Source organism: Fistularia commersonii, chromosome 3 (assembly GCF_037954325.1).
Source record: "Fistularia commersonii isolate RoL2024-O1a breed Wild chromosome 3, RoL_Fcom_v1.0, whole genome shotgun sequence".
In the NCBI taxonomy this organism is placed as follows: domain Eukaryota; kingdom Metazoa; phylum Chordata; class Actinopteri; order Syngnathiformes; family Fistulariidae; genus Fistularia; species Fistularia commersonii.
This window is the reverse complement of record NC_141286.1, coordinates 3,309,493-3,324,271: the sequence shown is the minus strand read 5'-3', so window position 1 is coordinate 3,324,271 and position 14,779 is coordinate 3,309,493. Positions and strand designations below refer to the sequence as shown.

Here is a 14,779-nt window from a genome sequence, read left to right as displayed (position 1 = left end):
TAATGAATCTCCCGTTCTTTCCTTAAAGAAGGAAGAAAAAAACATAAGGACGACAGCAGCGATGTATAATAAAGTATTGAATTGTATAATAATTGTAAAGAAAAAATAAAAGTATCTACTTCACGGATTTTGCCTATCACGAGTTCTTTTTGGAACGTAACCCCCGCCAAAAACAAGGGTATACCGGAATGAAATGACCAGATCTTGGTTCATGAACACATCATTTTACGTCGACAGAAAACATGTGTCGGGTCTGAAAGAGCGAAAAAAGATAAAAATGTGAATGTTCTCATCGGCAAAGCGTGGGAGCGATGAAAAAGGGGAACAACATCGCGACTTGAAAAGTTGCATATTTAAAAAAAAAAAAAAAAAAAGCAGAGTTGTGTAATAGATCCAGAAGATTTATGGACGTAGCGAGAAAGGACATGAAGGTCGTCGGTGTGAGAGAAGATACAGAGAATACGGTGAGATAGAGAAGGTCGATTCGCTGCGGCGACCCCTGAAGGGTGAAGCTAAAAAGGAGAAGAAAAAATTGTGCAATAGATCCGGAAGTTGGGTTTTTGATGGATTTCGGACTGTGTTCACATCCCAAATATATCAAAGTTAACTTGTAACAGAACCAATTCCGCCTTTTCAGCCTCCAGATGTTCATGTCTGGAACCCAGTGCGTGCAAACCTGCCAAAAAGGAGCCGCGATAAGGGGGAAGTTCAATTCAACTGACTAAATAAGGCCTGTGTGAAGACATCCTTTGGGTATTTGGGTCCATCACTAACACAAAATGCAGCTGGAACCCATTGGCCTACAATGTGTGTGTGTGTGTGTGTGTGTGTACACTTCACAGCACAAGCGTGAATATCCCGATCTGTCTGGAAAAACTCGGAATTATATGAAAATCCTCCTCACATGCCTCGCATTCTTTTAAGGCTGGGTGGGTTTTATCACGTTTTTTTTTTTTTTATTCCTTTGAACCCGTCCGCTCGGCTCAAACCACACACACAGCCGGGGTTCTTCCCGGCGGGGAAACATTCCCGACAAAATAATCCAAATGCGACACTTTTAGCTCGCGGCCGGTCGGCGGGAACTCTTCTCGTGGAACATTTAAATGGCTCGACGTTGGCCTGCTGGTCCGACGAGCCGCGTGGCTTTCCAAACATTTGGTAATAAAAAAAAATTAAAAAAAAAAAAGAAAAATTCCTCTTCACCCACTCACTTCATCCTCAACTCCTACATCATTGTGAAAATGCACGAATGTGTCACTCTTTTCAGGATCCGCGCGTGTGTGTAGTGTTTTTGCAGCGAAATCATCAGGTGTGTTGTTTACCACGGTTACAAAACAAACGTTAAAAAAAATAAAAATACTAATTATCAAGCCGATCCACTGTTATACGAGACGGGTTCTGTAACTGTATTCATAAACAAACCGCAGCTTTTCTTTTCTTTTTCTTTTAATTCCGCAGATTTTTTTTCCCACATAGTTTTTTTTTTTTTGTAAGGGGCAGGTGAAGAAAAAGCAGCTGAAACAAAAAATAAAAATTATGTCTCTTTTTTCTGGTACTAACCCGATCCAAACTCCTCCTGCACCGAGACGCTTCGTCCAATTTCTGAAAAAGTCTTTACATCGCCGCTCAACCTTCGCTATCCGGTAAAGAAACGGTAAAGAGCTCTTTCATCGTCGGGGTTTCGTGCTTTGACAAAAAAAACGTAGATGTCGGACCAACACGGCATCCCTCGATACACTCCGTTCGCCCGGTCGGTTCACCGATTTATCCGCCGCCTCCGACTAAAAGTAAATGAATTGTCGGTGTAAAAACCTGATCCCTTTAAGAATCTTTTTGAATGAAAATAAAACAACTCGGGCCCCTCAGTTTGGCAATAAATGCCACTCGGTTGTTGTTGTTCCGCCGACACAGATGAGCCTCCGGGGCAAACACAGATCAGCGGGGGGTCAGAGGTAAAAACCCTTTCATGTGAACGTGTTCACACTTTGCATAAACACAGGGCAGCGATAATAAAACCGTCTCTCTTTTCATCTGTAATGAAAAGCATATCGGGTTCTGCCCCCCCGTCTCCCGACAACATCGGCTCCCACGCGTGTTATCAAACGCCCGGATCGAAAGATGCTCATTATGAACGTTATGAACAACCACGGGCTCCCGAAGCGATCCTTTAAGATGATCGGGTGATCTCGCTCAGCGAGGACAAAAAGGCCGGCTTGTCACCGCCGAGGCGGTCCGAGGCGACGGCAGGTCGGGAATCGCGGGGGATTAATCCGTCTTTTTTTGCACCAACGGTCGGTTTAATGTCGGACGATGTTGGGACGGATCGGCCTTTAAGGTGTGGCGCTAAAATACAACAAAATAAAATGACACGACCGACGCAAAAAACGGGATGTTTTGTAAATGTAATGATATACGTGAATCCACTGTGTACTTGAATGTAACTTAAGATAAGATAAGATAAGATAAGATAAGATAAGATAAGAAAAGACAATAAAAAATAAGATAAGATAAGAAAAGAAAAGATAAGAAAAGATAAGAATGGATAAGATAAGATAAGATAAGATAAGATAAGATAAGATAAGATAAGAAAAGAAAAGACAATAAAAAAATAAGAAAAGATAAGATAAGAAAAGAAAAGATAAGAAAAGATAAGAATGGATAAGATAAGAGAAGATAAGATAAGATAAGATAAGATAAGATAAGAAAAGACAATAAAAAATAAGATAAGATAAGAAAAGAAAAGATAAGAAAAGATAAGAATGGATAAGATAAGATAAGATAAGATAAGATAAGATAAGATAAGATAAGATAAGAAAAGACAATAAAAAAATAAGAAAAGATAAGATAAGAAAAGAAAAGATAAGAAAAGATAAGAATGGATAAGATAAGAGAAGATAAGATAAGATAAGATAAGATAAGATAAGATAAGATAAGAAAAGACAATAAAAAATAAGATAAGATAAGAAAAGAAAAGATAAGAAAAGATAAGAATGGATAAGATAAGATAAGATAAGAAAAGAAAAGACAATAAAAAAATAAGAAAAGATAAGATAAGAAAAGAAAAGATAAGAAAAGATAAGAATGGATAAGATAAGAGAAGATAAGATAAGATAAGATAAGATAAAAACAGAAAAGAAAAGCTAAGATAAGATAAGAAAAGAAAAGACAATAAAAAAATAAGAAAAGATAAGACAAGAAAAGAAAAGATAAGAATGGATAAGATAAGATAAGATAAGATAAGATAAGATAAGATAAAAACAGAAAAGAAAAGATAAGATAAGATAAGAAAAGAAAAGAAAAGACAATTAAAAAAATAGGATAAGATAAGAAAAGAAAAGATAAGATAAGATAAGATAAGATAAGATAAGAAAAGATGAGATGAACCTAATTGATCTCTTTCAGGGAATTTCTTTTGTCGATAAAGTTAATTTTATATTATCTTTAGTTACATACAAGTAACACAGTGGATTTGCGTTTATTATTATATTTACAAAAATACCACAGTTTTTGTGTCATATAATTTTATCTTGTTATCTTTATCCACCACATCTTTAAGGCCAGTCTGTGAAAATATTGTAAATATAATAATATATGTGAATCCGTTGTGTATTTGTATGTAACTTAAGATAAGATAAGATAAGATAAGATAAGATAAGATAAGATAAGATAAGATAAGATTTATTGATCCCTTCCAGGGAAATTCTTTTGTCAATAAATTTAATCTAATCTTATCTTATCTTGTCCTGTCTTATCTTAAGTCACATACAAGTAACACAGGGGATTCAGGTTTATTATTATATTTACAAAATACCACCATTTTTGTGTCGTATCATTTTACTTTGTTATATTTATCCACCACATCTTAAGGGCCCGTAAATATAAATAATACTGTAAATATAATAATAAACATGAATCCACTGTGTAACTTCATTAGCATCCACCAACAACATAACAAGAGTAAAGTTTGCCCCCCCTAACACTCTCCGGTTGCTATGGTTACGTTTCAACATGCCTTCAAAAGAAGATACACCGTAGAACAAATATAAAGTACATGAAAAATACAACGGGCGGCTAAATCAACGAGAGCCCAACGAGAGTCCCATCTCGGGGTAACGGAAGACGATGACGTCCGAACCCACTGGGCCTTTTCCCCCTTTTGCAAAGAAACTTTCCAAAGACGTCTATTTTTTGCGGATTTAAAATTAACGTTAACGTCTCACGCGACCGAGACGAGCGTGAAGAGCGAGTCACGGTCGGAGATATAACGGAGAGAATGCGGTCATTTGTCAAAACAAAAAAAAAAAAAAAATCAGAGTACGCCGGAGTGATTCAGGGATTTCCTCTCCATTCAGCCGCCGGCAACCATAAAAACCTATCTTTAACCTAAAAAACAAACAAAAAATGTGCAATATTTCATTTCACTGTGCAATATTCAGAAACTGTGCAATATTTCATGTCATCTCATAACAGCTACACTACAATTTTCCCTTCTATCATACTATTGTGCACTCCTTACCTCACTTGTTGCTAAGACACTTAGAGTTTTATCACTGCTTACTAAGACACTTTATAGTTTCACTGAGACACTTTATAGTTTATTTTTTATTTCTAATTCTGCCTTTCTTTTATTATTTATTACTGTTATATTTTCTGTAACTCTGGCACAGCAATTTCCTTCGGGATTAATAAAGTTGTTCTTATTCTTATTCTTATTCTTATTCTTATGACAGACGGCCGGAGGGGCGCGAAAGATTTGAAGGAAATGGGTCATCTTTTTTTTTTTTTTTTTTTTGCCAGGATGTGCTTGCCGTGGATCCGACTCCCACATGTCGGGCCCCCGAAGCCCCGAGCGTTCGCGCAGGAAGCCGGGGCTCCGTTGCGGGCCTACGACGTGCCACGGGAGAACGTTTTTATTGAGCGACGCCGTGAATGAGGATTCCTACAATGACTTCCACGTCAGTCTTCGTGTCATGCTCTGTCTTTCAACTTTGAAATGCTGTTCCGGTTTCCGACAATACGACGGCATCCCTTTAACCGAGGCAAATGTCTGCAAGTGCTCCTTTTCTGGAGGATTAAGACAGTTTGGCCCGAGGTGCAATTTCTTTATGACTGTGTCTGGATGAGCGATGAGGAAGGCAGCGGCTCACTTGCGCCATCTAGTGGTTTAAACTAAAGTTACACTCTGCAGATCCTTTCACATCTGTTCTCACACCAACTATCTTCATTTTAACTCTATCAAACGTCCGCCGTGACGGCTTTTACGAAGAAAGATACCGAAATTACCCCGGAAAAATCCATTCTTCGTAAATCCGTAGTTCTCAAAGCGTGCGGAAAAGGTAGCGCCTTATATGCCGGAGTTTACGGTAATTGTTTAGATAGATAGACGTATCAAGACATAAAAAATATGAATAATATCCCCTTAGATCCTTTGAGCTTAATACATATTGTATTCCCCTTGCCGCTATTATTTTCTCAAATTGTATATTGTTTCTCACAGGCCTTTACTCTTGTTTACTCTTTCGGTTGGTTAATTGTATTCAAAATAATAAGAATAAGAATAACTTCATTTATCCTAAAGTAAATTGTTGTGCCAGAGTTTCAAGTAAAACATAACAATAAAAAATAATAGTAGGAAATTGTATAAACAGCGTGAAAAATGGGGGAGAAATACAAATAAAACTATAAAGTGTCAAAGTAAGAGTTTTTATTTTTTCTTATGCCTATTAATGTGACTGATGTACGATGTACATGTGCCATGTTTGTTTGTTCAGACTTTAATTTCTATAAAAGAGACAAAAAAAAAAAAAAGACGTACAGAGACATTATTCGCGTTGAATCAATATTTTTTGGACCAATCAGGTGATAGTGGGCATTTTTCCACGGCACACTAATGTGACGTGGTTGGGAAACGCTGATTTATTGTATTTTGTTTGTACAATGGAATTTTTGAACCTGTTTAAACCCCAAGGACCCGACATTTGGACGACACGATGACGGAAAGCAAGGATTGTCGTCAAACAAAAGCAAAGCGGAGGCAATGTTTGCACTTTACCGATAAAGCGGCGAAGAGACCGTTCACGACAAACACGGCCTTTCCTTCATACCTTTCGAGGTTTCTTGATATTCAATAGAATTTTACGTACCACAACTTTTTGTTCACCCCAAACATTAATACCTTCTATTATCTCCCCAGTTTACATCTGGTAAAAATCTGCGTTGCAGGATAACATTGTAGTTATTTCATGGTTGCTACGACCAAAGCGCTCTTTGTCAACCTTGGAAAAACTGCAGTTAGTTTGATCCTTCTCTGTCGATCGTCCCGATTCAACTGGATAACGCGAGAAAAACGAGAGTAAGAAAGAGTCGGATCTTTGTTTGAAGCCTTCCATTGATTGCTGCACCATAAAGAGCTCTGTCCTAAAAAAAAAAAAAAAGTCTGATTGGCTCCATTATTTTATGCAGCTTGGGCATTAGTTTATAATTATTGATGGAAACATAAACCCACCCAGGAAGAAAGCGGAGTCGTCCATATGGAGGTGCGTCTACACGCATTGCCATTCCGTCTACAGGTTTTTGAACCTTTGCTTAAATTACCGATCCAATGGGAGCTCAGGACCGCGTTTCCCTGAGGATATGAGGTTAGTTGGTGTGAGAGAGGAGGATACAGAGAATTTGGGTTTGATCGAGAAGTGACCCCTGAAGGGAAAAGCCCAAAGGAAAAGAAGAAGAAGCTTCATTTGCTGATCCAATCTGCTTTCCTACCAATTTAGTGCACATTTGCTGATGTTGTATCCACCGATTGAAGGATTTGCCATATGCAGCATTTTGATATCAACTCCTCAAAAATGTTATTTTGGTCAGTAATTTTCAATTATGCAATTGGTTGTGTATAATACATAGCTGGAAAGCTTGAGTGGTCACCTTCGAAACGAGGTTTAACTTCCTTATAACGAGAAGAGAAGCATATGACAGGGTGCCAAGAGAGGAGCTCTGGTATTGTATGAGGAAGTCTGGAGTGGCAGAGAAGTATGTTAAACTGGTGCAGGACATGTATGCTCACTGGGAGACAGTGGTGCGGTGTGCTGTAGGGGTAACAGAGAGGTTCAAGGTGGAGGTGGGACTCCATCAGGGATCAGCTCTGAGCCCCTTCTTGCTCACAATGGTGATGGACAGGCTGACAGATGAGGTTAGACAGGAATCTCCGTGGACCATGATGTTTGCAGATGACATTGTGATCTGTAGTGAGAGCAGACAACAGGTAGAGGAAAATCTAGAGAGGTGGAGGTATGCTCTGGAAAGGAGAGGAATGAAAGTTAGTCGCAGCAAGACAGAATATATGTGTGTGAATGAGAGGAACTCAGGTGGAGCGGTGAGGCTACAGGGAGTGGAGATCAAGAAGCTGGAGGATTTCAGGTACTTGGGGTCAACAGTCCAGAGCAACGGAGAGTGTGGAAAAGAGGTGAAGAGACGGGTCCAAGCAGGTTGGAATGGGTGGAGAAAAGTGTCAGGGGTACTATGTGATAGAAGACTATCAGCCAGAATAAAAGGAAAGGTGTACAAGACAGTGGTGAGACCAGCGATGATGTTTGGACTAGAAATTGTTACAATGACCAAAAGACAGCGGGCAGAACTAGAGGTTGCAGAGATGAAGATGTTGAGGTTCTCTTTGGGAGTGACCAGGATGGAGAGGATCAGGAATGAGTCTATCAGAGGGACAGCACATGTTAGATGTTTTGGAGAGAAGGTCAGAGAAGCTAGAATTGGAGCTGCCAGGCAAGAGGTCTCGAGGAAGACCAAGGAGAAGATTTATGGACGTAGTGAGAGAGGATATGAAGGTAGTTGGCGTGAGAGAGGAGGATGCAGAGAATAGGGTTAGATGGAGAAAGTTGATTCGCTGTGGCGACCCTGAAGAAGCCAAAAGAAGAAGAAGATAACAAGCAACACAGCTGAACGTGCCAAAAACAGTTTCCATCGCAGAACGCAATCCCATCCAGTGAGATATCAGAACGACATTCAGACGCCAGTGGCGACCCCATATCTCCAGACCCAACGACATCCCCCCCCCAACGCTCAGCCCCACAGAGCCAGGATCCTTGTAGAGAACGCCCTGAAACTGGGAATGCAAGTGGAACGCCTGTTGGGCGAGCCTTACGTGGAACCACGCTGGTTGACCTTCAAATGCCTGCCCGCGGCCAAATGTGACAAGGCTGGTAACCAGCATGAGGAGGAGACTCCTTAGAAACACTTCATGCATCCTTTCAATCCAACACAATACCAAGAGCGCGTCCCGAAAGGAGATTATTGCACGGGATTTTGATACATTTTTGGTGGGCGCTACCCACGTTTAGCTGTGATGCAACGCGGGATCCTCGCAAGTCGTACCTGGTTGCAAAGGTGTCCGCGCGTGCTTTCCGCCGACATGTCATAAGATAGCATTTGGCGTTACGAAAGGCGAGAGAGAATTGACCGAAATTGCGACCTTTATTGAGGAGGAAGGGTGAGCAATCGGCCGCCAGAAGTTGGGATTCCTCAGAAAATACAAAAGGTTAACAAGAGAGCGGTAAATTCAGCGCGACGCGGTCGCCGTTTGGGAAAGGAAGCAAAGTGATGCTGGAAGAGAAGGAGGAAACCCAAAAGGTTGGATCTTTTTTTAGTCAGCGATAAACCCTTAGCCCTGCAACACGACATTTTAATATCATAATTTATGTAAAAAAGTCAAAATATGTAGCAAGTTTCTATGTTTTGTGGGTTTACTCCCACAAACTTGCTTCTATTCAATTCTTATCATTCGTCAAGTTCAAATTTCTCATCTGTTCACATTCACATTAAAATGGAAATATAAAACATTTTATTTTATTTTACCATTTTATTTAACATTATTGGATGGCAGGGCAATGGTTGTAGTGTGTCTATAAGACGCTTTTGAATATAAAACGAAAAATAAAAACAAAAACGCATCCCATCTTCATGCAGTACTAAGGTATGCGAGTACGCACATTAAGAAAATAATGTATTTTTAAATTTAATGAAATTTGTGAAAACCCAAAAGTCTCGAGTATCCAAATTTTGTATCATACATAAAAATTGCAATAATAAAAAACAGTATAAATACATATAAATACATATACCAGTGAGCATATATACATATATATATACATATATATACATATACATATATCCATATATATATATATAAATAAAAACTATATATATATATATATATTCTATTTTATGATTTTATAAGAATAAATAGTGCTGAAAAATGTTTATAAAAAAATAAATGATGGTTGTATTTGCATCTAAATGTCTCTTTAACACATCAAGACTCAAATAATTTTTACTTACATATAATTTATCTTGTTATCCTGACATATGGTATGCTTATGTAAAAACCACAAGGTCCTCTGTTGAGTGTTTTTTTTTTTTTTCTTTTTTTTTTGTTTTCTTTAAGGGCGAGTTTGGGCCGCTTTGTCAACCCGTCCTTTCCCGCCGTAACTTTCTCCGCTCGGGAAAAGCATCACCTCTCGGCGGGAACAGCTGCCAGCAACAGGTGAGAAAGTGAACGACAGACTTATCAGTTTTTTCGCGGCGCTCCGACGCCCAACTGGAGTCGTGACGTTACGGCCCGCAGTAAACTCACCGCCGACAAGTAATAACACCATTACGTGACGCTAATGACGGTGACATCAGCAGCAATAACGTAGTGGGAGTCACTCTCACGCCGCCCTGCTGTGACCCGCCTGCAAGGGACCAACAATCATATTCCTCGTATTAAATAAAAGCTCCGACCTGACTCAGTGGGATTCAAGCTGAACAGCTGTGATATAAGACGAGAACGCTGATGCTGTAAAACTAATCGGTGTCTTCGGACATGTTGGTACAGGAAAAATATCAAATTTTCCATTTAATGATATGGACTCTTTTCAGATTTCCAAAGTGTAAGATCAAAAAAATTACAAATTCAAACAATGAAGTAGGTCAGAACTGGGCATTTTAAGGCCTAAAGGCCACATCCGGCCCGTTTTTGCTTTTTTATCCGGCCCGACAAACTATTTTCTTTGAATATTTTCAATCAATATTGAACTTAGAAACTTATTTTTCCCTTTTGTTTTATTTTGTAGGGATAATTACATCCAAAATAATGTTGGTTGGTACATTTATATGATCATTAATGATTTTAAAATTGAAATAAAATGCCAAAAAATTGAAATATTTAAATTGCAATTTTCATTTACATATGAATTAAATAAAAAATGTGGTCCACTAGCCAAAATAATTGCCCACCCCTGAAGAAGATAACATTTATTTTATTTTATTTTATTTTATTTTATTTTATTTTGATTACAAACAGCTAGAAAGTCCAAGGGCTATTTCAGTGTCAGTAAGTCAAGCACAAGCAGTATAAGGACATCATATAACCTTTAAAAAATACATAAAGCATAATTTGTAGTTAACAAGAATTGGAGTGTCCCCATATGAGGACGTTGGATGTTAAAGGATCACACAAAAGTTTTGCCAGTTTGTCAAGGTCTGCACATAGAAGCCAAGAAAAGACATCTAATCTCTGGCCTCCAGAAGCGACTGAAACTCCTGTCTCTAATTAGCTTAGCATAATAAATAGTAGCCTACATCCATCACTTCTCATCAAATATCAGTATCAACACCCTAGCGTTCATGCTGTGGCCTGTTCATTGGATATATTATGAAATAAATGCGTAAAATGACCCTGCTGAGTGCAGTGATGTCATGCAGTGATATCACACTGTGATGTCACAGTTGGCTTCAAAATACAAAACACAAACTGACAAGTGACCTACATTCACCATGATTTCTGGGTCATGTCACTCCAATCCAACCAAAACTTCTAGTACAAGATTGTCCATTCATTTTCAGCCTTTTAAGCTGAACACACTTTTTTTCAGTTTATTTTAATTGTCTTTATAACAACACGAAAAGAACAATGAAAGAAGATTTGAGCAAAATCACAAAATGCTACTTAACTTAATGGCTTAACGGGTTTATTAGCTCAGAGCTGTAAATATCCAAAGAGAAGCTACACACAATCCCTACTGTATTTTATCTAAAAAATATAAGACATGTGTAAGAGCTATTTTTATTTTTATTTTTTTTTTAATGCTTTTTTATTTTTATTTTTTTTAGGTGAGTTCATTACATAAGCACTTAATTGCATTTACAGTTTATCGTGAGTTCATTTAACACAAAGAAAATTGCAATTTCAGACAATCTGTGTTATATTTATAATATACACCGCATATGAGAGAATTCAATTTTTGTTTTGCTGATATGGAGCCCATTTCAGTCGCTTTAGGTGGATTAATTGTATGAATGTTCGATTACACAAGTTTAACATCCGTTTATTTAACACACATAAAATGGCAATTGTGGAAAAAAAATGTAAAGCAACATTTTTATAAGGTGGATTTCTGATTCTTTCTTTAATATTACAAAGAAGGCTTGGATCAGAAGCTGCATCAGATCCAGTTCCTGTAATTATCATCTCACTATCAACAAACACACACACAATCTCCCCTCCCACACACACACACACACACTGCCTTTGAAATGCAGGCCTTTCTGCTGATGGTGATATCATGACACATGATGTGTGTTTACCATACAGACTTGTGTGCATGTGCGTGTGTGTGTGTGTGTGTGTATGTTTTATCCATGAAAATGTCACGTGTTGCAACACCATGGCAACAAAAGCTGAATGAGATGTGCATGAAAGAAAAGGTCACTGTAAACATTAAACTTGTTTAATAAATGTGTTATAATTTACAGTTACTTGGAAAAACTGAAAATATATTTTTTCTGCTTGTTTTAGAAAACATCATATATTTAAATACATAGTACTTTTTACTCCTTTTGGATGCTTTTTTTGTCTTTTTCCGATGTCTTAACCCCCTAACTTCAATACAAAAGACATTATTCGAAAATGAGAGATTTTAACATATAAGGGGAATCAAAGGATTATTAAAAGACAACAGTTAAGTAAATAACCGTACTCTCAGTAAGGTGATTGTGATATCACCTTACCTTTAGGTATTTCTTTCAAAATCCATCAAACAGAACGGATTTGTTCTTTAAATATATGTGATATGTGAAAACAAATGTAGCTTTGTTGAACCTTTTCTTTTTAACAGTAAGAAATAATACAAAGGATTTATCCTTTGGTCTTAATTTTCTAGTTGTATTTTTGACAGTTTTTTTATGGATTTTTTTTAACCATTTTTAGGGTCAATTCTTTTTCATTTACTTTGTGTGCATAATGAATTTGGAAATAACTTGATGAATTTATCGAGAAGAAAAACTGGATCTCGAGTGTCTAATTTTAATGTAATTATTTGGTATATTTATTTGGAATTATTTTGGAAAAAATGTATATTTATGTATGTATGTTTGGATATTGACCACATTATTCAGTTCTTCCTGGATCTAAAAATGGCATATTACAAAAAACAAAATAAAATGAATAATACATTATATTAAATAGATAAATGGTCAGATAAATAGATCGATATAAAAGTGAAATAGCAGTGATTACTTTAAGGTATTTGAAAACGGCCATTACAACGCACTGAAAAAGGAAAGTGTTTTTGTCATTAAAAGGCAATTTTTTTTTGTCATCACCACGTTTTACTCAAAGATTAAGCTCATCTTGCATTCCTCTACCCCTCAAGTCAAAAGTCTGATTATTCTGCCACGTGCAAAATCCCTACAGGTCTTGAAGATTTCTGAAAAGTTATTCAATTCATCCACAGGAAAAAAAAACAAAACAGCTTTGTAAGTGTCTCGAGGTTCTGTGCAAGTTGGTGTTGCAGCTGGTGTCTGGTGCTGAAACATGTTGAAAAGGACATGATTCTGCACAATATGAGTCAAAATCATTCAAATCCAGCCACAGGTGTAAAAGATATAGCCATGTGGTCAAAAAGTGCTCATCTCACCGAGTTGTAATGTTTTTGATACCAAGTGTAAATAACTCATGAATTCTTTTGAGGCGGCTCCAACATCAGATCCAACTTCACCCTCAGCAAAGGGAGCCCGTTCCGACGGCCAGATTAAACCCGTCGGAAGAAACGAGATGAAAACATAAGATGATCCTACCTTGAATCGCACCTTCTTCAGCATCGTCCCTCGGTTCGGCGCAAACGCCTAACATCCAGAGAAGCTGCGATCAGACGGCGCCGCAGACGGCAGCTCGATCCAAAACCTCTAGTGTGACGAGCCCTGACCCCCAGCCGCCCCTCCTGCCCCCTCCTGTGAGACCCTTTCAAAAAGCTGCTCATTCATTCGGAAAAAGACACACCCTCTTTTTATGAGTGGAGGGATGCTATTAACACCCCCTCCTCCAACGGCACACAGTCCAAATATGGGTGCTGGTAAACTCTGGTGAACCCCTCCCCAACACACACACACACACACACACATGAATGCAAGCCTTTACCCATCTGTTGGCTGCGTCTTCCACTTGTCTCCAGAGTGTCTTCTGACCATCTGCCCTCTGAAACACAAAATTTGTGTTTCACACACACACACACACATATACACACACACACACAGTTTAATCTACTTGGCAAAGAGACATCTCAAATAAACATTGCATTAAACTGTGATCTGAAGGCCCCCGGTCTGTTTATTGCTATGTAATCGCGTGTTAATTTACATCTAATCATGTTTTTAAAAAGGTCAGGTTTTTCTTATTCAAGTTAGTTAGCTTTTGTGTTTTTTTTATCATCTCCCTTTCTGCGTGACATTGATTCCCCCCAGCCTGTTAATTATCATGAAATTACACTAACTCATTTCTGAGCATGCTTTTCAAAAAAGGTATGATTTTCTTTTTTTTTTGATTTCTTATTCATTTAAATTTTTCTTTCTTGTTTTGTTCCATCATTGGTTTTTAGCTGTTTTGTTGTGTTCAGTTGTGATTCTGATCCGATGCTGAGCTAATCCTCATCTAGAACAGTATTTCATTTTGAATAGAGATGAATTTATGGTCAAAATTACACTTACCACTCTGATTCACGGCATTCTCATTCTTACTCTATTTTTCCCCACCATTTCTTCTGTGCAAAACACATTTTTAATTAAGTGATTTGTGTGAGCCTGCAAGCCATGAATGGATGTTTACACACAAATTAAAATAATTAGAAATAGAGTAGTGATTACCGAGCAAACAACTTTTTGAAGTTGACTGGTGAAATAACATAGACCAGTGAAAAGTGTTTCTCAATATAAAACCCTCTTGTGATTTTTTAAATGTTCTATTTCAAATTTTCAATTTTTTTTTTAACTTTTTTTTTTTTTTTTTTACACATTCCTCTCCTTGACCGACTGGTTCGATTGTTTGTAGCTCATCTTGTTAATCTCCGTAGAAAATGCGTATTCAAATCATCGTGTCAAAGCTTGGGGGCCCCTCGCTTTCCACTGCCTTACATGGAGCGTCCGGCCTGGCGTGCAGTGCCGCGACGTACCTCTAGGAGTAGCGAGTATTTCCTAAGAATCTGCAAAATCAAAAACTTTCCTCTGCGCTCGGAGCCGGGTGAGAACCAACGGTATCCGACGCAGCTCGGCGGATGACAGGGTGATGAGTCACATGTCACCGCTCAGTGTTTAGTCTGTCTCCTGTGACCCTTGACCCCGGTACGGATTACCCAGCGGGGCCTCTAAAGCTCCGGGGCCCTACAAAACACACTAAAAAGTGACCTCATCTCGTCTTTGCCCTCATACAATTTTAAATAAACTCAGCGCGTGTTGAAAA

The 14,779-nt window shown here is 38.1% G+C and overlaps 1 protein-coding gene across 9 annotated transcripts in view; it reads right to left on the bottom strand.

Moving 5' to 3' along the window:
* Positions 1 to 13,270, bottom strand: part of phldb1b (pleckstrin homology-like domain, family B, member 1b) — a 127,707-nt gene extending 114,437 nt beyond the window's left edge. For all 9 annotated transcript variants that reach the window (XM_086141590.1, XM_086141646.1, XM_086141661.1 and 6 more), the window contains exon 1: positions 13,126 to 13,270. In XM_086141590.1, the coding sequence (XP_085997716.1) occupies positions 13,126 to 13,149 (24 nt within the window). In that variant the 5' untranslated portion in view covers positions 13,150 to 13,270. The remainder of the gene's footprint in view (positions 1 to 13,125) is intronic.
* Between the last annotated feature and the right edge of the window lie 1,509 nt (positions 13,271 to 14,779).